The sequence below is a fragment of the Canis lupus genome, chromosome 2 (assembly GCF_048164855.1).
Source record: "Canis lupus baileyi chromosome 2, mCanLup2.hap1, whole genome shotgun sequence".
NCBI classification, from domain to species: Eukaryota; Metazoa; Chordata; class Mammalia; order Carnivora; family Canidae; genus Canis; species Canis lupus.
In genome coordinates this window covers 47,413,299-47,437,876 of record NC_132839.1, presented here as the reverse complement: position 1 = coordinate 47,437,876, position 24,578 = coordinate 47,413,299, and the positions used below count along the sequence as shown (strand labels likewise).

Below are 24,578 nucleotides of genomic sequence, written 5' to 3'. Positions count from 1 at the left end.
GCGGTTTTGCCAATTCCTTGAAACCTCCAAACCCTTTTCGTTCCAAAACGGAAAGTTTAACTTTCTAAGGGAGAGGCATCCCATCACCATCTCCCGCAGTTTAGAAATGAAATGAATGTATGTAGCTGCTGTAGCAATGAATGGCATTTTAAGAAAATAAATATTATAACTGCATGTTTTCTAGACACTGTGTAAGAGTGCAAATCCGCAGTGGCGGGAACAGTTTGACTTTCACTACTTCTCTGACAGGATGGGCATTTTGGACATTGAAGTGTGGGGAAAGGACAGCAGAAAGCACGAGGAGCGTCTGGGCACGTGAGTCTGCTCTGCTTTCTAACTAGTGGGAAATGTGTGTGGAGCTTATTTCTGCATGTGGCAGGGCAGAGAGGATGTCTTGATCTGTTTGAGCATAGAGTGAAACCTCACACCCGCACCCCGGGAGCCATAAGTTAGCTGAACCTTAATCTAGGGAAGAATTTTTCTTTTAACCTGTTAATGTCATTTCCCATTGATTAAAACAGAAGAAAATAGTATGTGTTGGGTATCCTCCTTAAAAAGATGCTGCGTATATATGTTGGCAAAGTGAATTTAAATTAAAAAAAAATAGGGAAAAAAAAAAAGATACTGAGCCCTCTCAAGCTATTTAGGAAATAGCACTGGTTCACCTATACGCTATTTTTTTTTTTATGAGAAGTACAGTACTTTAAATGAATTTTCTCTTCGTTATCATTTTTTTAAGTAACTCTTTTCCCTAGCTAATTTTATTGTGAGAATACAGATGACCTATAAAATATGTGTTAACTGTTGATATTATTAGCAAGGCCTCTGGTCAACGGGGGCTATCCAGTAGTAGAGTTTTGGGGGAGTGATAAGTGAGATGCAGATTTTGGACTGTGCCAGGACTTCAGAACAACTGACCCCTGCATTGTTCAGTAATCAACTGTATAGATTTCCAGTGTTCCGTATAATCTTGGTTTTGCTACTTAGCAAAATACCATATAATTTAGTAAGAATATGAAGCTAGGTGTCTCAAGATGATGGGAAAATTTTCAATGTCCTTAATTGAGGGACTCACCCATAAATAACGAGCAATACCATGAATATTATAGCTTCCTTATTGTACAGTACTATTAAATGAAATTGTGCCTGCACTGTGGCTGGCCCATGGGAAGTACCATGGAGACAGTAGTGGAAAGCTCATCTCTGATCTTTCAAATAGCCCTGCAAGTTAGCAGCATTATTTCTATTTTGTGGAGTAGGGAATAGAGTGCAAGAGGCTTACAAATGACTTGGCCATGAACATCAGAGCAGCAAGTGCCAGGCGAGGATTCTGTGCTTTCCAAGACCCAGTATCTTTCCATCAAATCACTACTTTTGTTCATACCATATACATATAATTTGTACACAAATCTTAAATCTAGGATATATGCATTTAAAGGGCTCTCAACAGCTGTCTTCATCTTTTTCATACCAAGGTCTCTGGAACCCTGAGTTCAGGGAGATGCTTGAGGCTCAACCCTTGGAGAATTGGAGGTCTGCTAAAACTTCTGTCCTGAGGCCAGAGCATCTCAAATTTTACCTCTATTCTCTATTGGGATTCTAACTGAATCTAACTGATTCTCTTATTGACAAAAGCTAAAAATTGAAAATGACTCATTTAATAGAACCCCTTCGTTTCACTGACAAGGAAATGCAGAGGCCCAGAGAAGTTAATATTTTTCCATTTGTGGGGTACTTACAGGCAGACATGGGGTGAGACCCAGCTAACCCAGTATTTGTGCACTGTTTTTTTCTGGGTAAAATACTGAGCACAGTGTCTGGCACACAGAGTGCTAGCTCTTCTTGCTCTCATCACTCCATCTCTCATCAGCAGCTCTCCTGAGATGGATGAGTGTACCCATGGAACATTCCTGCTGTGTTTCTCAATGGAGACACCATGTTCCGTCAGACTGTCTAGCATGTTGCAAGATGTTTAGTAAATCTCATCCACCTTATACCCGTTGCTTTTCCCAGTTAGTGTGTGAAAAATATACACACAACACATCCACATTCCATCATACATATCCAGACACCCTCCAGGGGAACAGCATGTCACCAGTTGAGACCTCAGCTCATCAGTATATGACATAACCCTGGATGCATTGCTTTGTGCAGCCCACTTGTCCCCAGCACTGTATTCATCCCACAGGTGGCAGTCATTGCTTCATTGGCAACCTCATGGGCCAGGTTGGTGCTGTGGGGTAGCCAACTGGACCATGTCACACCCTCTGGCTCCTGCAGGAGGTCTTCCCTTGGTCATCCTGCAGATACTGCCTATCTGATTACTGTAGCCTGGTCTCATCTCTCCTTCTTGTGCCTACACAGGGTAAATGAGATAATTCAGACATTTCCCCATACCTCTGACACTTGTCACCACTGTGACATACCAGTGCCCTACCACACCCATGGCAGCAGGATTAGAAACTTTGTGCTAGCCCACAGAGCCAAGAATAAGTTGCGGAAATGCACAAATGTGCAGAGAACTCTGTGTCCCAAAGCATTATCTGAGTGATGGGGATTTGGGCTTCCAGTGATGAATGGCCAATGTATTATTTTAGTAGGTGCAAAGAATAATGCCCTTCTCATTTCACACATCACTGTGCTGTCATGTTTCCTTGACATAATAGGAAATGCTTTTCCAGATGAGTGTTAAGTTTCTACACAGCCACAAAAAATAAGATGTCCCTTTTCTTCCATGTTTTGTCATTGGAGTATTCATTTATTTTAGCTATTTCCTGTTTGTAACTTACATATGTACCTGTCCTGGAGGTCATGATGTCCTTCCTCTTCATGGATATTAAAGGATCTTGTTGGTATCCTTTTCCTTTTTCCTCTCCTGATGTATAAAAATAACAAAAGCATCTCTTGGGAGCTGGCTATACAGTATTACCCTGCAGTCAACCTCCAGGTGGGGTGAAACCTACCCTAAAAATATATACTGCTTCTCAGAGTGAAAGAGGAGATGCTGCTGGCATATTCATATCACAGGCTTATTATGTACTCTTCCTTCTCACTTTAAATTTCTCACTTATTTTCTTCTCATTTCATCTTCTTTGTTGTAATTTTAAGGCTCAGTTATTTTATCTCCCCATGGTTGGGAAATACCTTTTTGCATGAGGCAACTCTTTGACAGTGTGAATGAGTCATAACTGTCTCTTAAGACCTGTTTCATATTTTGTTTTTGGTTAACACCTTGATGCCAGTAATTTAAAGCCCTACATGGCCTCTCTGAGGAAATTCTCATCAGTGAAGCTTCCGTTTGCAGGCAGTTTGACATGAGAAAAGGAACACCAGCTTCGAGTTGCAAATTCAGGGCTTGCTGAACCAGAGAGTTTGCTAGCTATGGGACCTTGGGCAATGAATATGCTTGTGAAATTGGGTTTTCTATCCATGCAAGTGGGGTCCTGACCAACTTATAGGGTCATCATGACGGTCAGCAACAGTGTTTATCTGATACCTAGGTCTTTTCTGAACACTCAAATGTTAGATATTATTATTACTATTAATTTTGAGATTTTTCTGTGTGGCAACAATAGATCCCCATACATTTGCAACTAAAATTATACAATTCAAGAGAAAGAAATATGGCTAGTAAGATTCAGTATACATATATTTTTTCAAAACAAACTTTTTGTAAAGATTATATTTTTATTTTATTATAGAGAGAAAGTGAGTGCAAGTAGGGGAAGGGGCATAAAGAGAGAAAGAATCTCAAGCAGACTCTGTGCTGAGTGTGGAGTCCAGTGCAGGGCTCAATCCCATGACCCTGAGATAATGACCTGAGCTGAAATCAAGAGTCAGACACTGAACTGATTGAGCTGCCTAGGAGCCCTAGACTTTTTGAAATTTTTTTGCAGAAGTTTTCAATCTTCTAGGATGTGGTGCAAAAGATTTTTTGAAGGAAGATTTGTTGAAGGAAGATTTTTTGAAGGAAGATTTGTTGAAGGAAGGATTGAGCAGTGGCATTGGCACTGGTGGGTTGCTAGCTTGGTGACGGTTCAGACATGTGTCTGCCTCATGGTCCTCCAGGTTCTCCTGAGTCACCTGGAGCTTTCTGAAATCCACTTGTGTCCTGGTTCCCCTGCAATCTTCCACTGAGTCACTCCCAAGGGGGTCAAGGCAGGTGACATAAAGGTGCTTAAACAGATCCAACATTTGGTGGGCCACAGTGCCTACCAACTCCAGTGTTTATTTGTGAGCAAAAACAAATCAAAATGAAACAGAAAAATTACTAAAAAACAACAACAACAACAAAAAACAAACACACACACACACACACACACACACACAAAAACAAGAAAACCAGTCTCTGGTTTTAAAGTCCATCAATGGTCCAGAGATAGTGAACATTTTGAGGGATTAAGAAATAAAGTTAAGTGGAACCTGCTGCAACTTTTAAACAAAATGACTAGAGTGTAAATATAGATTGTCTCATTGTAAACCTGGGCCATTTCAAAACAATTGTATTGCTTTCTTTACAGCATATTTTCCATTTCAAATTGATTATAGAGATTAATCTCTATAGAATTTATTTAAAAAAAAAGATTTTATTTATTTATTCATGAGAGACACAGAGAGGCAGAGACATAGGCAAAGGGAGCCTGATGTGGGACTTGATCCCAGGAACACGGTGTGAGCCAAAGGCAGATGGTCAACCCCTGAGCCACCCAGGTGCCCCTAGTATAGAATTTCTAGGCTTTAGTTTCAAAGTTAAAAATGAGAATGTTCGAGTCCATTTTAACCTGACTGCCTCAGAGTCAGCCCTCAGCCCCACACAGTGCCTTGGAAAGTGACTCTGACATTTTCCCAGTTTAATAGTGACTCCGAAGTGGTGGAGAAGTGGGGCTGGAGTATTTCTCTGGACAAATTGCACCACATGTCGTCGATCTGCTTTTACAGCCAGGCTTGACACATTCACCATTTTCTTCGTGTTCACCCCATTCCTTAGCCTCTGAGATTTACAGCTTTTAAAACTACAGCACTCTTTTCTGCCCCTTGCATTTAAGCTAAAAGCTGACCAGTCTGTAATATAAAACAGGGAATTATGGTAATGAATAAGAGGTTAAAAGCTATCATGGCAAGTGAAATTTGAGCAGGTTTGGGTGACTGATTTGGCAAAATTATGTGTTGAATTAAAACATGAAAATGCTGCCCAATTAATGGAGAAAGACAAGAAGGGAAGTCAGAAACAATGCTCAATCAGCATATTAATTGTCTGGAGGCTGGAGAGGATAGTCTTACTATTTGCCTGTGGCAGAGGAAGAAAACTAGTAATTAAGTCCTTGTCTTTTTCAGGTGAAGAGAACCATAGACTTTTCAATTTGGGAGGCACTCAGTAAATATATTTATTCTCATCCTTTCTTCTGTAGGGGAGGAATTAGTGCACAGTATGTAGTTGGTTAACAGAAAAAACACTGCCTCTGTCATTTGGATTTTTTGACTTTGAACTTCCTTATGCCACTGGCCTTCCTTTGTTTGTTCCTTCACTCTATTTAGCAAATACAGATCACGTCATGTGCTAGATAGCCTGCAAAGATAACTGGGGATTCAGTGGGAAGTGACAGTGATGGATGCTGTCCTCAGACACTAAAAAGTTTGGGGCTGCTACAAGTAGGCAGGCAGGAGATTGGGGGTGGCAGAAGGCAGCCTCCTGGAAGAGAAGAGGTCTAATCTGGAGTCTGTAATGATGGGTGGGTTAGCCTGACAAGGAGATTGGAGGAAGAACTTTCAGGAAGATGGAACATGGACAAAGGTCAAGAGAGGAGAGAGAAGTCTTGAAAGGAATGAGAAGCTTGAAAGGAATGAGAAGGATGGATGGTGTCACGAGATGAGTCCAGAGAGGGGAGCAGAAATGAGGCCACAAAGCAACCCAATTCCATCCTTCTACAAGGGAACAATGGTGGCTCCTCTCTAGACACAAATGCATGGGGGACTCTGCTATTTTGTTTCCATAATATGAAGGTGGTTACAGTGGTGGGGCTCTTATTCCAAGATTTTGAGTGAGAATTTCCTGGTGACCTAAGGGCCAGCATGGAATACCTTCTGAATGTCCAGACACCATCACTTGCCTTGTGTGATAATGCCCCAGGAACAAACCTAATTTGCTAAGGCTCATTAATTACATAGATGTTCTGAGTGTGTGCCTTCCACATAGTTCCCAACAGAAGGAAGAACAGTTTTATAGTATCATGGGTTGTCAGTTTTTATTCAGTGCATCGTTGGCTATTTTGCCAGATTTCCTTGGGCTACAGTGAGTTAAAAGTGAGGCTTTAGGGATGCCTGGCTGGCTTAGTCGGAAGAGCATGTGACTCTTGATCGTGGGGTCATGAGTTCAAGCCCCAACGTGGGATGTAGGGCTTTCTGAAATAAATAAAAAATAATTTTTAAATGTTATGCTTTCAAAATTATTTTTAGGTCAATTTCCCTGATGCTTTTGTCAGTGTGTTTGTATTATCAGCATCCAACCTTGTAAATTTTTAAGATCCTGACATTGATGTAATTCACCAGGGCCAAATTATTAACATTCCTCTAGATCAGGGGTCAGCAAACTGGAGTCCATGGGCCGAATCCAGATGGCTGCCTGTTTTTGAATAAAGTTTTATTGGATAGCAGCCTTGTTCATTTGTTTACATTGTCTAGTGTTGCTTTCATATTACAAGGGGGCTTGAGTAGTTTCAACAAAGACCATATGCCCCATCAACTATAAATATTTATGTTATGGCCTTTCATAGAAAAAGTAGTTTAAGTGCTTATTATTTATTTATTAATTGATGTGATAATTGAAAAATTCATTATGAGAGCCATTTAGATCATATACCTGGAAACTGAGTTTATTTTTCAATGAAAATTTGCATATACACCAGTAAGCTAAGCTTTCATAAATGCTTCTAAAAGTTGCCATTTGTGTAGAGTTTAGGAAGAAATTTAGAAGATTCAAAATGGAAGAGAAATAAATATGTAACATCACTTGTAAAATTTTAGAATTGGACAGTGAGTCCACAGTTTTTATTGGAATGAGAAAGAAGGGAGGAGTAGGTGGTGGTTTAATTTGCCCATGAAGCTGGGCTGAATCTCTTCTAGTTCTCAGGGGCTCATCCTACACTGTGTCCATAATAGGTAACTAAACAGATAAAGCCTTGAGAAAGAACAACAGATTCTGTGGTGCTTCAGTAGCACCAAAAGAGAATTAAGAGACCAACTAAAACTAAATCGTTTAGTATTTTCTCAGGGAAGAATCTGATACCCTTTAGAAAACAAACGAAGACACAACCTAAATTATCCTTTCAAAACTTTTGTCTTAAAAATGTCTTTGATGAATGTCTTTCATAGTATCTATTATATCTTAATGGACTGTAGAGTACTTATCTTTATTTGAATCTAAAAAAAACGATGGTTTGTTCACACAATACTTACCTTTTTGCAGGAGGTTCGGTGAGTATTATGGTGATGATACCAGAAATTTTGAAAGACAAATCCTTTATATTTTTAATTTATTTTTTTGCAGTTTTTATTTTAATTCCAGTTCGTTAATATACAGTGTTAGTGATAGGTGTACAATATAGTAATTCAAAATTTCCATACATCACCCAGTGCTCATCACAAGTGCCCTTCCTAATCCCCATCACCTATTTCCCGCATCTCCCCACTCACCTCCCTTCTGGTAACCATCAGCTTGTTCTCTACAGTTAAGAGTATGTTTCTTGAATTGTCTCTTTTTCTTCCCTTTGCTTGTTTGCTTCGTTTCTTAAATTCCACATATGAGTGAAATCATATGGTATTTGTCTTTCTCTGACTGACTTCTTTCACTTAGCATTGTAATGTGTAGCTCCATCAACGTCGTGACAAATGGCAAGATTTCATCCTTTATGGCTGAGTAATATTCCATTGCATATAGATAACCACATCATCTTTTTCCATTCATCAGTCAATGGACACTTGGGCTGCTTCCATATCTTGGCTATCGAAAATAATGCTGCTATAAACATAGGGGTGCATGTATCCCTTTGAATTGGTGTTCTTGTATTCTCTAGATAAATACCTAGAAGTGCAGTTGCTGGATCATAAGGCAGTTCTATTTTTAATGTTTTGAGGAACCTCCACACTGTTTTTCACAGTAGCTGCACCAGTTTGCATGAGACAAATCCTCTTTAAAACTTGTTTCTTCTGCTTTTGCTGATAATGCAGTACCTCTTCCTAGCTTGGAGTTAATATAATTCGTCCAGCCTCTGAATCACCTCCAGAGCTTCTGGTTCTCCTTCAGACATGAGGATGAGCTGGAACTCTGCCGACTGAGATTGGAATAGAGTAAATTGGGAGCCTAGAGGAGAGGTTTTTGTGTGGAATTCATTCCTTTTCTTCCAGAATGTGGAAGTAAATGCGGAAGCCAGGTGGGTAGAAGAGAGGCAGAAGGTAACTCAGTTATAGAAAGTTTATAGAAAGTCATCTTTAGAGGGGGCGCCAAGCTGGCTTTGTTGGTAAAGCATGTGACCATTGATCTCAGGGTTGTAAGTTCAAGCCCCACGTTTGGTGTGGAGCCTACTAAAAAAACAAAAACAAACAAAAAGAAACATCATTAGAAGGGAGCTAATTGTTCACCGTGTAGGAAGGGTAGCTGTAAAATAATCCCTAATTCTTAAGGTATCAATTCTCCTAGTGGGGCAGGAACCCTCAGAGGCTGGGTCATAACCCATGTGCCAAAGGATCAACATTTATGATTGACATGATGACGATATATCAGTTTAATTTGTTGTTTCAAGTCACCGTGGAAGTGAAAGTATTTGGCTGAATCCACTCATTAGTTAGCTGAGCATGTAGAATCCATTAAATTTGTGCAGAGATCCCCAATCTGTTGTCTTTGGGGCTCTTTTATCTAAAATAGGCAAGGCTGTTTTCATGCAGGTGTTCTTTCTTCAACATCCAAACAATCTTTAGAAATGGAATAGGTGCAAAAGTTTCACAGGGGAGAGAAATGGCTAAAAAGTTTGTGGAAATGTGTAATTTCTGAGAAGAAACCCAGCTTTTACTTTGCATTTTGCCTGGTACATGATTCTGATGAGTTGTGCCTTGAAACAGGCACTGAGAAAGTTTACACAGTTATTATAAAAATGCTAATATTGCTCACAGTCTTTTTAGATGACTTTTTAGAGTTAATGTAAGGTTCATTTTGAATTACCCGATAAGAACTTATTGTATGAATCATTTTTAACTCCCAAATATTATTTGTTTCTTGTCTTCAAGTAACTTCTGGTTGTTCAAAAAACAAAACCACTGCTACAACAGCAAGGTAAAACTCAAAGGATGAAAATAAATTGTCATTACTAATGACAGAAGATGATTGTGCCATAAATAGGTTATTGCTAATTTGGACTAATGAAAGTGACCACCAGAAAAAAAAATTCTTACAAATTTGGATCATTTATCTTTCCATAAGAAAGAGCTTTGTTCAATGAAAGTACACATAACAATGTAAAATAATGCTTAGCAATGTATTCCTAAACTATATTTGTTAAAAATTTGTGGGTACTAATTTTTGTAGAAATGGCTTAAAGTACTTGACATTTCTTTCTTTCCAACCAAAATTCCTCACTTCCATACTTGCTTATGAAATAAAAATATTCAGGAACTCCTATTTTCATGTAGAAAACTTTAAAAGCTTCTTTATTGTTACACAATTTTTTTTTGATTCAAAGCAGAGAGGATTATTTAAAAAGATATAGCTTTTTTTGTGACATGTCTCTGGTAGAAATACTTGATGAATTTATTACATACAAAAGCTCTAATTGCCACCTCTTCTTATAACTGAAATCACTTTTGGTAATTAGGAAATAAATACCCACAAGTATTTAATTTTATAGGCACATATAAAGTATTAAAATATGTATTTTTTAATTTGGTAGTAAAAACTGGTATAGACTTTTAATATTATGGGTATTTTTCTCTTTAATTGGGAAGGGATTGCAAGGTTTCAATTTTATTAAACTGGAACTCATATCTAATTGTCATTGCTTTATAAATGTTGGATAAGGTTACCTACTTTTAATTATCTGCAAGCATACAAAGTCCATTGAAGATTTAGGGTAATATCAGAAAGGGAGACAGAACATGAAGACTCCTAACTCTGGGAAACGAACTAGGTAGGGGTGGTGGAAGGGGAGGAGGGTGGGGGGTGGGGGTGAATGGGTGATGGGCACTGAGGGGGGCACTTGACGGGATGAGCACTGGGTGTTATTCTGTATGTTGGCAAATTGAACACCAATAAAAAATAAATTTATTATTAAAAAAAAAGATTTAGGGTAAGAATCCATCCTTGTCCCACATTGTGAGAGGCAGCGCTTCTTTATAAAGTCTTGAATATTCATCTCATTCAATAGTATGGGGGGAAAATGGGAATTACACACACAGGCACATCCACACACAAATTGCAGCTAGGAACCACCACTTCCTGCCCTCCCTCCCTTGACTTGACCCTACCTTTTCCATCCACCTATGTGTAAACAAAGCAGGTGTGGTCCAGGCAAACCCAGAGTTTTCAGTGTTAAAGCAAATAAATGGCTTAGCACCTCAGCCCTCCTTTTTGGTGTTTGTTTCCATATATAAATGTGTTTGAGGTTTTCAACAACGCCAGAACATTGGCTGTTAAGAGACGGAAAACATGCAATTTATAGCAGATGGGTGAAGCCTTTTCCTGGCAGTGTTGCTGAAATGGGATCAATCAACAGCACTTCATGCTTCATTTGTCCAAAAGCAATCCACCTGGGGAAACCCTGTGGAACTGCGCCTATTAGGAAAACACCTTAACACGTTGCTTTAAATAAAAACCTACCAGTTGGCATTAATCTGGAAGAAAATAGTTTCTCCAATGAACCCTTTGCCACCTGAATTTCTCTTCTCTTTTTTCCTCTTTTTGAATCATGACCCTTTATTCTCTTTGCTGGCAAAAGATGCAATACAGAGAATCCATAGAGATCCCTCATCCATAGAGCTTGGATTTTGAACTTTTTTCTCCCTAATTCTTGAGCTCATGGTCTTTTTACAGACCTCATGGGGCAAATATCCGACTCTTCTCTTTGCACTCAGGGTCCCCTCTGTGCTGCCTTCTCTTTGGTTTCTTTACCACCTCCTCTCCTTAATCTTGGAGTGTGTTAGGCTGGCAGTGAAAATTAAGAGCCAGAGGGAGCCCGCAACTTTCACTGTGCAAGTAACCATGATGAGCCGGAGTGAGGTTTGGGGGGTGAGGAAAAACAAATCAGGTGCTTTGGAGGTTCAGAAGTGGCCATGAGTTAATCCTTTTTCTTTGATTCCTCCAACTTTTCCAGGTGTAAAGTGGATATCGGGGCCCTGCCGCTCAGGCAAGCCAACTGCTTGGAGCTGCCTCTAGAGAGCTGCCTGGGGGCTCTCCTGATGTTGATCACACTTACTCCCTGTACTGGAGTCTCTGTCTCTGATCTCTGCGTGTGCCCCTTGGCAGACCCCAGCGAAAGAAAGCAGATTGCCCAGCGATATGTGAGTGCTTTTGCCTTGTTACATCACCCCCCACCACCTCCACTTTTGATTTGAAACAAGGTCTCTGAATTTAAAAGCTGCATGAAAAGAGATCTTTGTCCAGAGTTTAATGGCATGTCTCATAAAACAAGACATCAGATCTAGAGGTTAATGCACTAGCGAGAAGGTGAAAGTAGATTAGAGTTTGCGATTTTCAAAGCCCAGAACGGTATTTTGAATTTTTAGTTTTTAGAAAGTCATTGCAGAACATTGAAATCCATGAGGCAAAATTGTTTAGTATGTCTGTGTGTGTGTATATGAATTTTAACATAAGTTCACAAAAGCTTTTTTTTTTTTTAATTAGCCATAATGTTTGCAGTGTTAAAGCTACCTTTCCAGAACCTCTCAAGATCAAGTGAGAGAGTGCTTATGTCTTAGAAAACAGCTCAAAGCCCTGGACAGACACAGAAAGCCATTCTGTACCACTCTGGATAATAATAGCAGTTTCTGATTCTTGCCTAAGTAGCTGCAAGGAGCTTAAAAGTCCACTCAACATTTTTAAATCAAATGTCTTCGTGCTCTTGATTTATTTTTTGTACTCTGGCTTTCTAGGTGCCTTTATTTGCATTCTGCTTTCATCCTACCTTCTTTTAAATCAATATGTTTATTTTACGGCCACACATGAAAGGCATGTTTTAGAAAAGCGGTATGAAAACGAAGCAAAAATGAATCCCTATTTAATGGGAATATTATTCTCAGCATAAACTTTAGTGCCTCCATAATCCTTCACTTTGAGGTGTATTGATTAATTGAATAATTCTTTATCTTCAGGAGTTAAAAACTTAGCTACACATTGTCAACACAGACTATGCATGCCCAGTTGGTATGCTTTAAAAGAGTTTCTACAAAATCCACTTATTAATATTCTCTCTGATGACTGCAGTTAAGCAAATAAAAATTTGATGGTAAATATTAAGATTTCTCCCCAAACTTTCCCGTAGGTAAATTGCAAAATTTGCCAAATTTATGAGGGGTATCATATATTTATAAGGTGACTTTAGATAAGATCATAATGACTGCTTTGAATAATGCCTCAGGATGTGAGGAGTACTCCGGGAAAATAGATTTGAAAAGGCTAATCAGAATAGAAATATCAAGTGTTTTGTTTTGTTTTTTCAGCGAAAGAGCTGGCTAACATGTTAGAAGGAAAGAATGCCCTGTCATAAAACACAAGTTCCAGACCTCTTGTTTTTTAGCTTGTAAGAATAGATCATCTTGAAGGCATTTCCACATTTAAACTATAAAAGTATTTTGTTTCAAATATTTCCTGATTAGCTTAAACTAGTTTTTTTTTCTTTTTTGTTAAGTTGAAAATAAACAGCAAAAACAACTTTCAGAAGTGCCTAGAAATGGTACATATGAAGTTAAACATGAACTATTATTCAGTTATTGTTATTTTATCCTGAAATGCCTAAAGAACAAGGATTTTACTGTCTTCCCATAAATCCCCAAAGCCTGCCTATCACAGGTTTTTAGTTAACCAATGATAGCGGAAATACTATATCCTAAAGTTTGAAAGCAGAATCTTTTCAGCAGATGTGTTCTGGAGGCATGCAGAGATAGTTTATCTGCTTGTCTCATGCACCATTTCTGAAGGATTCAATGTATATGCACAGGGAATTATTCTGCATTTTTAAGAATTATCAGTAGATACATTCAAGTGTTGGCTCATGCAAACTAAAAAATAAAATAAATGTGAATACAGGGTGATACTAGATGCTCAGACTCTAATTTAATGAGCTGACTAAAACGTGGACCAGAAAATGCATCGTATTTCCATCCTCACTCTTTTTCCAGTGGTAGTAAGTATCTGTGAAAGGTCCAGATTGAGTCCTCTGGTATCCATAAAGTTTGTACTAATGAGGTCAAAAAAATGTTGCCTTTTTGAGTGACTTAAAAGTTTCATTGAAGAGAAAGAAGGGGAAAAAGAGAATGAATATAGCTCCACACACATTTTCCCCATGGGATATCTATGCTATCACCAGGAGGCAGTGTTAAATGTAGATTGTGTGTGCTTTGTGATTGGTTTATTTTAAAACTAGTTCATTCTCAGTCACTTTAATCTGATTTCTGCAAAAGCCTAACTGTCCCATTGACTGATAGAATGCATTTTGGAACTTTCCTGAGCTTTGCACCAAAAAAAGTGATGGTAAATCCGGACTGTACTTCTTGTAGGACTTTATGGCAGTAAATAGTATATTAGAAAGCTATTTTCATGTGTGATCTACTTTTCTCCCCTTCAGTGCTTACAGAATTCCCTGAGAGATATGAAGGACGTCGGCATTTTACAAGTGAAGGTTTTAAAGGCAGTAGATCTCTTAGCAGCAGATTTCTCAGGTATAAACATCTTTCATTCAGTTTCGTTTTTATTTATTTCCTGTTTTGAAATGATCTGATGGCAAAGCGAAATCTTTTAATAAGTGGAAGCATATACAAGCAATCATGCTCTTCCAAAGAGAGTAATAGAAGGGAAAAAATGATGTAGTCAAGCAGTTTTTTTCACTTACGAACGTTTTTCACCAGATTATTTTTTCAAATAATTTTACTCTGATTAGATAATGTACTAGTCCCATTGGCTTTCAAATATATTTGTGGATGATTAGTGCCACGACTTCTTTACTTGTTAAATTAATTTTCTGAGAAAATTTTACTGTACTACCTCAAAAGACAGGTTCAACCTCCTGCCGTCACTCCTTGGTGGTGTTCTTTGCCTAGAGCTTTCCATTCTTCACAGTGTAGGAGGAAGTGGTGGTTTGTAAATTTAAGCATGAAAGCCCATCTGGCTGGCACTTCTCTGAAACAATAACCAAAGTCTTGGCCATGGAACCACTTTGCAGTTGACATGGTCTTATACAAAATTTCTATTGTTAACTCACTAACTTGACCTTGTAGACAGAGGCAAAAGCAGACATGCTTTGTGCTGAGTTATGCTTGATTGTGAGGAGAGTAATCCAGACATCCCACTGTCTGATCAGAGGGTAACTCTTTTCTTATTGCCAAATTAACTCATTCTACTAAAAATGGAGAGACAGATGCTATTTGCCAAGCAAATTGATATAAATACAAAGAATACAGTGTAGACAAAGAAGAGTGTAGAGGTTTTATGCATGGCCAAGGTACTGCAAGACTTACTTCATCTCCTATTTTTAGAATGTGGTCTGCCCTCTTCTAGGCAGCAAGTTACACTATGTGACGATAGCCTTCGAACTTTGGAGCCTGAGAGGAAGATCAGAGTTTGGAAAAGAGAATTTTAATTTTAAGCACTTTCTAAGAAAAAAAAAAGATGAAAAAAGGGATGGAAAATATAAACTTATTTTTTTTAAAAAAAAGTTCTAATCACCTTCCATCAAAAAATGAACCAATAGAAATCACTACTGTATAAACCGTAAGAAATAAGATGATGTTGATCTTAAGGAAATGCCCAGGGAGAAGATCCAAAAATTGTATTTTGGCTGATATGAATAAAAGAATTTGGGGGATTGTTGGTGAAATACTCAGATGATTACTTCTATTCATTAATTGGTTAAAAACGTTTTCAGTCTCAGATTGATTTAGAAATTTTCCTTTCTTTTAAAACTTCTGTATAGTTTATGAAAACACTTAATTCACCCATTTCCCATCTGCCTTTGGCATGGGGAGTTTTTTTTTTTTTATCAGTACTGTACATTTAGAGTTATCTACCAGTCTTCCAGAGCCAATTATTTTTATTTCCATCTGAATGTTTACATACAGTTCTTTTTGAATCTATGATTGTTGATGTCTCAGGAAATGTCCCAAACACAAGAACTCATTCATGCCTTCGAGCTATATATATATATATATTTTTTTTTTCGAGCTATATATTTAAAAATTCTCTCTCTAGTTGTATGTTTGGGGATCTCTAGGAACTAATTGCAATGCATTAAAGCTTTTTTTTTTTTTTTTTTTTTTTTTAAATCTTGCTTACAACTGCATCCATATGTGGAAATACTTTTAAGAAAACCTTTATTTTACCCGTCCGGACAGGTGCCCTCTCTACAGTCCCTAAAACTAGTAATTATTGAGGTATTTCAGGCCAGTGTCAACTTTTCCAAACAGTATTCTGGCTATTAAAATAAAGTGAATAGGAGAGGAATCTGGGGGAAAAACAAAAACAAAAACAAAAAAAACCTGGAAATATTTGGAAAGACCAGAAAACAAGGCAAGAAAAAAACCTCTCTTTTCAGAAGAATAACTTTTGGGGGAAATATTGTCATTTTCTTTATATTCAAGATTCCAGTAGATAGTTTTGGGGTGGATGAAGGTAAGTACCAGAGGATTCCAGTAGCAAAGAGGAATGATTGCAAACCCAGTCATGCTGTAGGGTTTGATTGAATGCCCTAGTGTTTTACTGTCTCTGTATTGTTTATGAGAAAATTACTACTCTTCTGAATTGAAGCAAAGATCCTTATAATTAGCTAAACGTGTCTTTAGACCATATTGATCTTTATTTTTAGAACCAAATTTCACAGTCTGTGTTCTTTGTAGGTTGACAGGCTCCTGCGTGAATCTTCCAGTCTATTCTCAACCAGGATAATGCTTTAGGGCAACAAAGTGGACCTAATGCAGAGAGTTGTAAAGTAAATTTTCTATATGAAAAAAAAAAAAAAAGATTCAGGTGGCAGGGAAGTAGCAATAAGGGTGTAATTAATACCTCCAAGAGCTTAGTTATTGTATCATATCGTGGGGACTCAGCCTATTGCTGCTGTTACTGATCACTGTTACAATTCACTTGATATGCAGTAAAAAAAAAAAAAAAAATGCTGGCTGATGGGGAATCAGAAGGTATGTATATGCATGCTGTCAGTAGCAAAAACATTTAAGAAAGAAATAACTATTTATACCCCATACCCAGCCTTTTTCCAGTCTTCTGTACTTTATAAATGAGTTGTTTAGGGAGCAAAGTATTCACCCTTGCAAATAAAAAAGAAATCTATTTACTTTGAGTAACCAGAGTACAAAAGGTTTGGAACTTTCTAACCTTAATATTTCTGTTTTACATTTCTTGGTAATTCTTTGTTTCTTAAAAAAAAAAAAAACAATAACCATAACAATTGATACTTTAAGTTTGTTTCACTGAAGATTCCAAGGAACCTGATAAAGCAAAGGTCCAGTGAGAGATCTTTTATGGAGGTTACTGTTACAGTTTGCAGAGTACAGGGACCTCTTGTCCTGCGGCGGAAATGAATGTACTTGGTACTTAGTATGGCAGAAATTAATGTACTTGGTAAGCCTTCTTGTCAGTGATTTGTCCATTTTCAAGTGTTTTAGCAAGGAACAATTAGAAAAAGAAAATATTTGCCACTGTGCTCATAGTAGGATATTCCTCATTAGCAGTTACTGATGTTGTGATTATGTAGTCATGAAAAGAAATGAAATTTTGGAGAGAGTGAATCCCCATTACTTTGCTAATATTTTAGAACATTAGAATAATATGTACATATTACATATATTATATACTATATATGTTATATATATATACACACACACAAACATATACTAAGGTGAACTTCCCATTAAAAATGAAAATATGTTTCTTAAATAAAGAAAAAAAGTGTATCTTTCAAAATGTATTAAGATATTAATTACCTAAATCTATATTACCAATATTAAGTTATTTACAAAAGATAGAGGCTTCAAAGCTCTAAAGTATAAAAAGGATATATTATTTTTTAATTAATTCATTTGTTTATAAATACACTATTGTGGGATCCCTGGGTGGCGCAGTGGTTTGGCGCCTGCCTTTGGCCCAGGGCGCGATCCTGGAGACCCGGGATCGAATCCCACGTCGGGCTCCCAGTGCATGGAGCCTGCTTCTCCCTCTGCCTGTGTCTCTGCCTCTCTCTCTCTCTCTGTGTGACTATCATAAATAAATAAAAATTAAAAAAATTAAAAAAAATAAATAAATACACTATTGTGTGATTGAACCAGTTTAATACTAATACATTTGAATTTATATATAGCTTGACATTTTTTTATGCCTGACATTTGTTTGTATATAAATGAGAAGACTTTTTTAAAAGAATCTGAATTAATCTATCTTCTCTTGCAGCCCATCCCTCTAAAATTGGTGAAAGACATTTTAATGTTCTCTACAGCCAATATTAGATGTTGATAGCCATAAGCAGTCATTCTAATAGAAGAGCCTGTCAGATATTTTTATTAAAGAGTTTGTCTCACAAACACCTTGTGTCCAGCATAACCTAAAATTTTTAAGTAATAGGTTATCCATTCTGATGCTATTACTTCTATAGTAAAACAGACTATAGCCTTGATTCACGAAACAGATGATAAATTGTACCTTGAGACTCAAGGTGAGCGTAGCTGTTTGTAATACTTAATGAGACCCCCATGCTCCGCTCAGCTGCTGCCAGTCTTAAAAGTCAGCTATTTTGAGAAGAAAGTAATCCACCTTCTAATGATTAAACGAGAGAGAGGAAGGTTTTGTTCACGACCAAGCTGAAAAATGATGTGAGCAACAGGTTCCCTCTCCACAGGAAAACCCTCAGAGAGAATGAGGGTGTATCTTCTACTTTGCCCAGAGGTATATGTCAGTTTCATGAATTAATACTGCTGGGGAAAAAAAAAAAAACGACAGGGTTTAATTCATAAAAGATAATAATATAGGTGATAGATAAATAGAAAAATTGTTAGAGAACTGAAATATTTTTCTGGTCAGAATTGTATTTCAGTACAAATAGCAATTCTTATTTTACCTATTGAGAGACCAGTGATGAGTAGCCAACTATTTACTAAATATTCAGCACATATAGGGAGAATTGTTCTAGAGAGCCTTGTTAGAGTTGATAGACTATTGTGGGAAACCTGTTGGATTTTAACACGTAGGGATGGCTTCAGTGTATGAGTACTGAAGGCATCATGGCGACCATTTGCATAAGGTACGTGCCAAGTTCAACACATAGTCATGACTCTTCTCTTATATTCTCAGAATCAAGATGTAGGTTTCACACTTCCTTCCTGCTAATTAAGCCATTAAGCCTTATCTTTATTCTTTAAAATAATTCTTAAATGTTGACATCCTTTCCCCTGGGGAATCTTACAGTGTTAAGACTGGTTATTCTTTGGTCTCTCTCTGCTTTATTCTCTCACCCTATTTACCACTACTGGGGTGCCCCTAGCTGTTAAAAATTCTGGCATAAAATGAGGATACAGAAACAGAGTTTTCATTACCTCATCAAGCCAACAGCAGCAAAAGAGCAAGTAGGGCAGCATTGAAAGCCCACCTCAGTGTAGAATGATAGTACATACTATAACAATGTAACACAGGTCTCAATATTTCTGCTTTTTGTTATGCAATTCTATCTTAATTCTTTATGTTCCTAGCATTATAATGATATGCCATGATAAGAAGTTGCAGAAGTATCAGGAAACAATGAAGGAACAAAACAGGAAATACCATCGTTGCTTACAATCCGGAATTACTTGTTCTCCTTGCAACTTTTTGGCACATTTTGCCATATGAAACCTACCCATAAAACACAAAATATTCCCAAATATATCTGGATCTTTGTGACTTCTTGCCCATAAGTTTGTCGCTTAGATCTTCTCTGTTTCCAGTGTTATTATAAGACAACCCCAAATTAGTGTCAAAATATCTATCAGAGGAGTGGAAAAGACCATGTTTGCAGACAACAACAAAATGCAGGTTATTGTGAAGTAGCTTTATTTGGTAAATAAACATGATAGGAGCCTTTATAGTGCCTGATCCAGGAAAACAAAGATACATTTAATTCCAGAATTTCCAACTTCTTTCCAGGGAGACCAGTATAGATTCCCAATTGCTTTTAAAGCTTGTCTCAACTTAAGAAAAGCCAATTTAGTGGTAGATCTAGTGATCTTCAAGAAATATTCATTGAGTACCTACTGTACTTGAGGAAATTGGTCACTTCAGCCTTCCTCCTCTGCTGCAGAGCTGCCATAGAGGGCAGCGAGTATCATTGAAGAGGACAAGGACCTTGCTCAAAATCTGGGTGGCATTTCCAGTTCTCAGTGCCATTAGGAGGAGCTCTTGGGCTATTCCACACACTGTTGATCTCTGCTGACTGTGGTAGAGTTCTCCAGTCATTCAGTACAGGAGGCCCTTCCTAAGTGATTGTGACTCATGCGTTAAATAAATCAATGTTTAGTTCAGTGATTTATTCATCAAAGATGAAACTCAGTCCCCATTTTTTGCCCCTCCCTTTCTTTTTTACAGTTGCTGCCTTTCACTTTAATCCTTACATATTATGATGAAAAACATATATAGAAATAGAAAACTGTTTTAAATCTTGGTTCTACCACATACTGGCAGCCTTGGGTCCACCATAAGTCTCTACTTCCTAATGGATGTTTTGAGGCTTAACTAAAATCTATGTGAACTTGTCTGACACTTCTTACATGTTCAATAAATACTGTTTCCATTGTTTATTAAATTTATTTGCTTAGAGTCTAGTTGATATGGGGAATTCCACAGGTTATTATCTTAATATTTTATTTATAATTTTTCTACTTGTAAATAATGTCAGAAATACCAGCATTTCTAATCATAATTGGCTTTTCAAGCACTTTTAGAAATCTAGTTACCAATCTAAAATGTTTTTCTTTTTGTTCTGTTTTTTACTGCCTGATAAAAGTTAAGGGTAAAAAATGCGTTTCATGGTAGGAAAATTCTCATACTCCAACCAGTTTAGTACTTGTGTTTACATTTTGATAATCTGAATAATAGTTTTATCCATATAAGATTTTTTGTGGGCTCATCAGTTTTTTTGTTACACACAAAAAATTCTGAGAAACTGTTGACCAAAGCACTTCATTCAGATCCCACATTATAGAGTAGAAATATTCCAGCCATATGCTATAATAATGGCTTTTAAGTAATTTCTATAAATTATCACACTGAAAAAAAATTATAACACTGGCTGTAAGTTTTTTTTTTTCCAAAACATGACTACTGTATCAGAGGAAAAATAGTCCTATAGTTATTGTTCACTGGGGATTTTAAGTCACCTGTCCATTTTCTGGTTTGTTTTCCTTGTCTGTTTAAAGTTGTATCCATAGCAATATCTCTCCTCTTAAAGATGTGCTCTATTTTCAGAGGGATGGCTATAATTGCAATTTCTAGAAAGCTTAACAATAGTGATTGAATGCTTTTAATTTCCTTGAGAACCTCTTGGATAGCTGAGCTCAAGTCAAGACCAACTTTTTAAAAACACATCAAAAACTATATAAATCTGTCTTTGGCTCACCATCTGCTTTAATAGCCTGCCAAAGAACATGGACTCTTGTCAATGCAGAGTTTAGGAGTATATGTAAGATTTAGCAGTTTTAACTTACTGGTACCTAAAGAATAATGAACTCAGTTCATTTTTGTTCTATGAATTAACAAAGGAATCACTTCGATTGTATTATTTGGGAGCTTAGTAATTAATTATCTTAATTTATTCAGCAAGTATACTCTCTCTACCTGAGAGGCCATGGTAGGCTCTGGTGATGTCACAGGGAATAGAAATTGCTCTTTGCCCTCGTGTGAAGTGACTAATTAAACCAGTAGCATCTATAGTTGACACTTTAACAATGAGGGGCTTACTCCGTGCAGTCAAAAATTGGCATATAACTTTTAACTACTGATAGCCTACTGTTGATGTGAAATCTTGCTAATAACATAAATAGTCCAGTAACACATAGGGGAATATGTGTTATATACTATATTTTTCCAATAAAATAAACTAGAGAAAATGTTATTAAGAAAGTCATGGAAGAGAAAATTCTTTTGCAATATTGTACTGTATTATTTATTTAAAAAAAATTCACATGTAAGTGGACCAGCACCGTTCAAACGCAAGTTGTTCAAGGGTCAATTGTAATGACAGTTATACTCCTAAGGTCAAGAACTGGGTGTCAAGGTTCATTGAAGGACTACCTGACTGGTGTTCCTGCAGGAAGTGATGTTTTAGCTGAGATGTCAGAGATGAATTAACACAGAAGAGGTAAAAGAAAAGCACTTTATTCTTTTAGAATATTTTATTTATTTATTTGGCAGAGAGAGAGAGAGAGAGAGCACAAACAGGGGAACAGAGGGAGAAGAAGAAACAGGCTCCCTGCTGAGCTTGATCCCAGAACCCTGGGATAATAATCTAAGCTGATGGTGGCCGCTTAACCGACTAAGCCACCCAGGCACCACAAGAAAAGCATTTTAAAATGAGGGAACAGCATGTTCCAGAGCCTGCAGGGCTTTTCCAAAATCTGGAAGAAAGCATGTGCCTGGAGAAGCAAGGATTTTGAGGGAGCCTCAGTGGAATTGGGGAGATGTTGGGTAAATGCAGAGGGTGATGGTGTGTTTTTGTTGTTTGTTTCTTGTTTTTGTTTGTTTGTTTTCTGGAACTTGAGTGGTTGATGGAGGAATGCAGTTAGGAGAAAGAAAAATTATTGTGTCACTGGTTCTTGTATAGGTTCTGTGTTTGTGCTGGAATAGTAGAATATCAGAAATTTAGTTAAGTAGCATTTCAGCAAAATTAAGTCCTTCTCTTCCTTTGTGGATCTCTCAGTCCTAATATACAGATTTGTCTGCCTTTTGCTCCAGACATTGCAATAGCAACGTAAGGAAGTCCTCACTTGTGTGACTTCACTGAGGCCATGCTTTGGATTATCTGTGAAGTTTGCAACCTACATCGGAAGGCAGGACATGCTTGAAAAGCTATACCCAGAACCCATAGAGATCAGTATTTCTTTTTCTTTGAAAATCCCTCTTAGCCCCCAGCACAGTGCTTTCCCAGGGCAGGGATCATAGAGTATTTGTTGACTAAAGGAGCAGGCACATCACATGTGAGGTATTATAGTTTTCAAATTAATCATCATCAGAGATAGAGGGAGAGAGAAGGCTCTCTGGAACCTAAGGTTGCAGGAAAAGTTCTATGAAGATGATGCATCTTGAACTAGGTCTTTGAGGCTAATCGGCCTCTGTGTTTTTTGGTTAGGACCAGGGGTTAAGAGAGCATTGCAGGGAGAGGTCATTCGACACGCAGTGTAGGAAGCATGTCTGAGACCCACATCTCTGCACACTAGTCAGGAGGGGGGGAAAGACACACCAACCTTCATCAAAGGGTTTGGGAATAGGAGGTAGATCAGGATGGATTGTGTGGGGTAAACTATCAGAGAATAGATTTTCAGGATGAGCACGTAGAATTTGCTCCAATATGCCCTAGTAAGGTTGGACATCAACCATCAGCGTATGGTTGGATACAAGGTATGAAGGGAGAGTTTGTAGAAATTTAGTCTAGGACAGCTCTGTTGGCCTCCCCTCCTTCCCAGCTTGCCTGAGCTGCGATGCTCCATGCTTAGTTTCAGGAATTAGCTTCTTCTAGAAACACTTTCTTCAAATCCTGCCCCTTGTGCTGACAGTCTGCAGTGGCTCCTGGCTGCTGGCTGAGAAAAAAAGAAATGCATTTAAATGAAAAGGACTGGTCTTGGCCTTCAAAGCTTGAGGCTAATTTCAGCATTTATTCATCCATATCTTACATATTCTGATTGGTACTATTTATCAATATATATCTGCATGTCTACCTTGTTAGTAAATTTAAGGCTCTCCTCCATCCCTATCTCCTCAAGATAAACCCAGCTATTTCTACTAGCCAAATGAAGCCTCCTCCTCCTCCTCCTCAACGTTGCTCTAAGATTCATTTCCATTATGAAATCTTTCTGGACTTTGATCAACCACACTAAATCCCTCTGAACTTTAGGCTCTTCTTTTGCAAAAGGATGCAAGCATTCCTCGCCTCTTGGAGTTGATGTGAGAACTGAATGAGAAGCTGGGTAAAGCATGGGTACTTGCATAGAGCAGAAGGAGTGAGGTGGCCTCCTCCAGCTGGCACCTGCCACCAGAAGCCAGAAATCTCCCTACAGGACTCTTTCACTGGATCACGGCACTCTTCACAGGGACTGGTGGGGTATGCACCCCTTGGGTATGCCTGCATTGGACCCTTAAATGAAATACAGGACTGAATATGGAATAGGAATGCTCAGATGTGGAATATGAGAAGTGAAAGGAAAACACACAGCCAGAGATCAGAAATGAGAGCAACTCAGTCTCTTGGCAGGGAGAATGAAGAAAGTTTTCACTGAAAAGGTGACATTTGCTGAAAAGCAGAGATTATTATGAGAGTCCTTTAAAAGTAATAACTTGGTGGTCTGCGTACATCAGGGCCTGGTTCAGTGCCAGGAGCAGAGTGGGTGCTTAATAAATATTTGTCAGATGAATGATATGACCTCTAAAATACATTTATTACTTCCATCCAACTTCTGTAACTGATATAAAGGTAAAATTATTTAAATGAGAAGCCTCTACTTGCCATTCAAGGAATATAAATGAATTGTAAAGTGGTGTTGAAAAGCAGCAAAGGCTATGCGGCGCAAGGTGCTAAAGCAGCTCTGTGAAACGGAATCACCAGCGGTGTAACCGTGTCAAGGTGACATGGCATCTGGGCATACAAGAGGTCATCTAGATGTTTTACCTGTAAAACTAGATGGAGCAGAGACAAAAAGTACAGACCCAGGTGTGGATAGGTCAGTCTGTCTGGTGCTGTTTGCTCAGGACCATTGGGGGAACATTTGGACATTCCATTTATTATGGGACATCATTTTTATTTCCAATAAATGTGTTCATTTTTTAAACTTTAGAAAATCCCCACATATCTAAAAACCTTTTAAGGGAAGAAAAGCAATTTGTAAAGTGTAGATAAATGACTCTATCGGTGTTTTAATGTCTTTGTTTCCTCTTCCTCCTCTCTGCCTGCTTATACCATAATATTAATAAATGCAGCATTTTAATGAGCTTTGACGGAATCACCTTCAGAGAGTTGGTGCAGTATGTTCCTTGGAGACTCATAACTGAAGTTCCCAGTTTCTGGAAGGAAGTCTGTTCCTCATTAGCTGGGACAGCTAAGAGTGTGCTGGCTTGAGAGAGAGAGAGGGGGCCACAGCTCAAG

The 24,578-nt window shown here is 37.9% G+C and overlaps 1 protein-coding gene across 10 annotated transcripts in view; it reads left to right on the top strand.

Annotated features, from left to right (window-relative positions):
* The window catches only part of MCTP2 (multiple C2 and transmembrane domain containing 2), a 242,141-nt gene that overhangs the window by 111,442 nt on the left and 106,121 nt on the right, over positions 1-24,578 (top strand). For 9 of the 10 annotated variants that reach the window (XM_072798305.1, XM_072798333.1, XM_072798352.1 and 6 more), the window contains 3 exons: positions 185-315; positions 11,355-11,541; positions 13,824-13,917. In XM_072798305.1, the coding sequence (XP_072654406.1) occupies positions 185-315; positions 11,355-11,541; positions 13,824-13,917 (412 nt within the window). The remainder of the gene's footprint in view (positions 1-184; positions 316-11,354; positions 11,542-13,823; positions 13,918-24,578) is intronic. The other variant, XM_072798361.1, reaches the window with a different exon arrangement.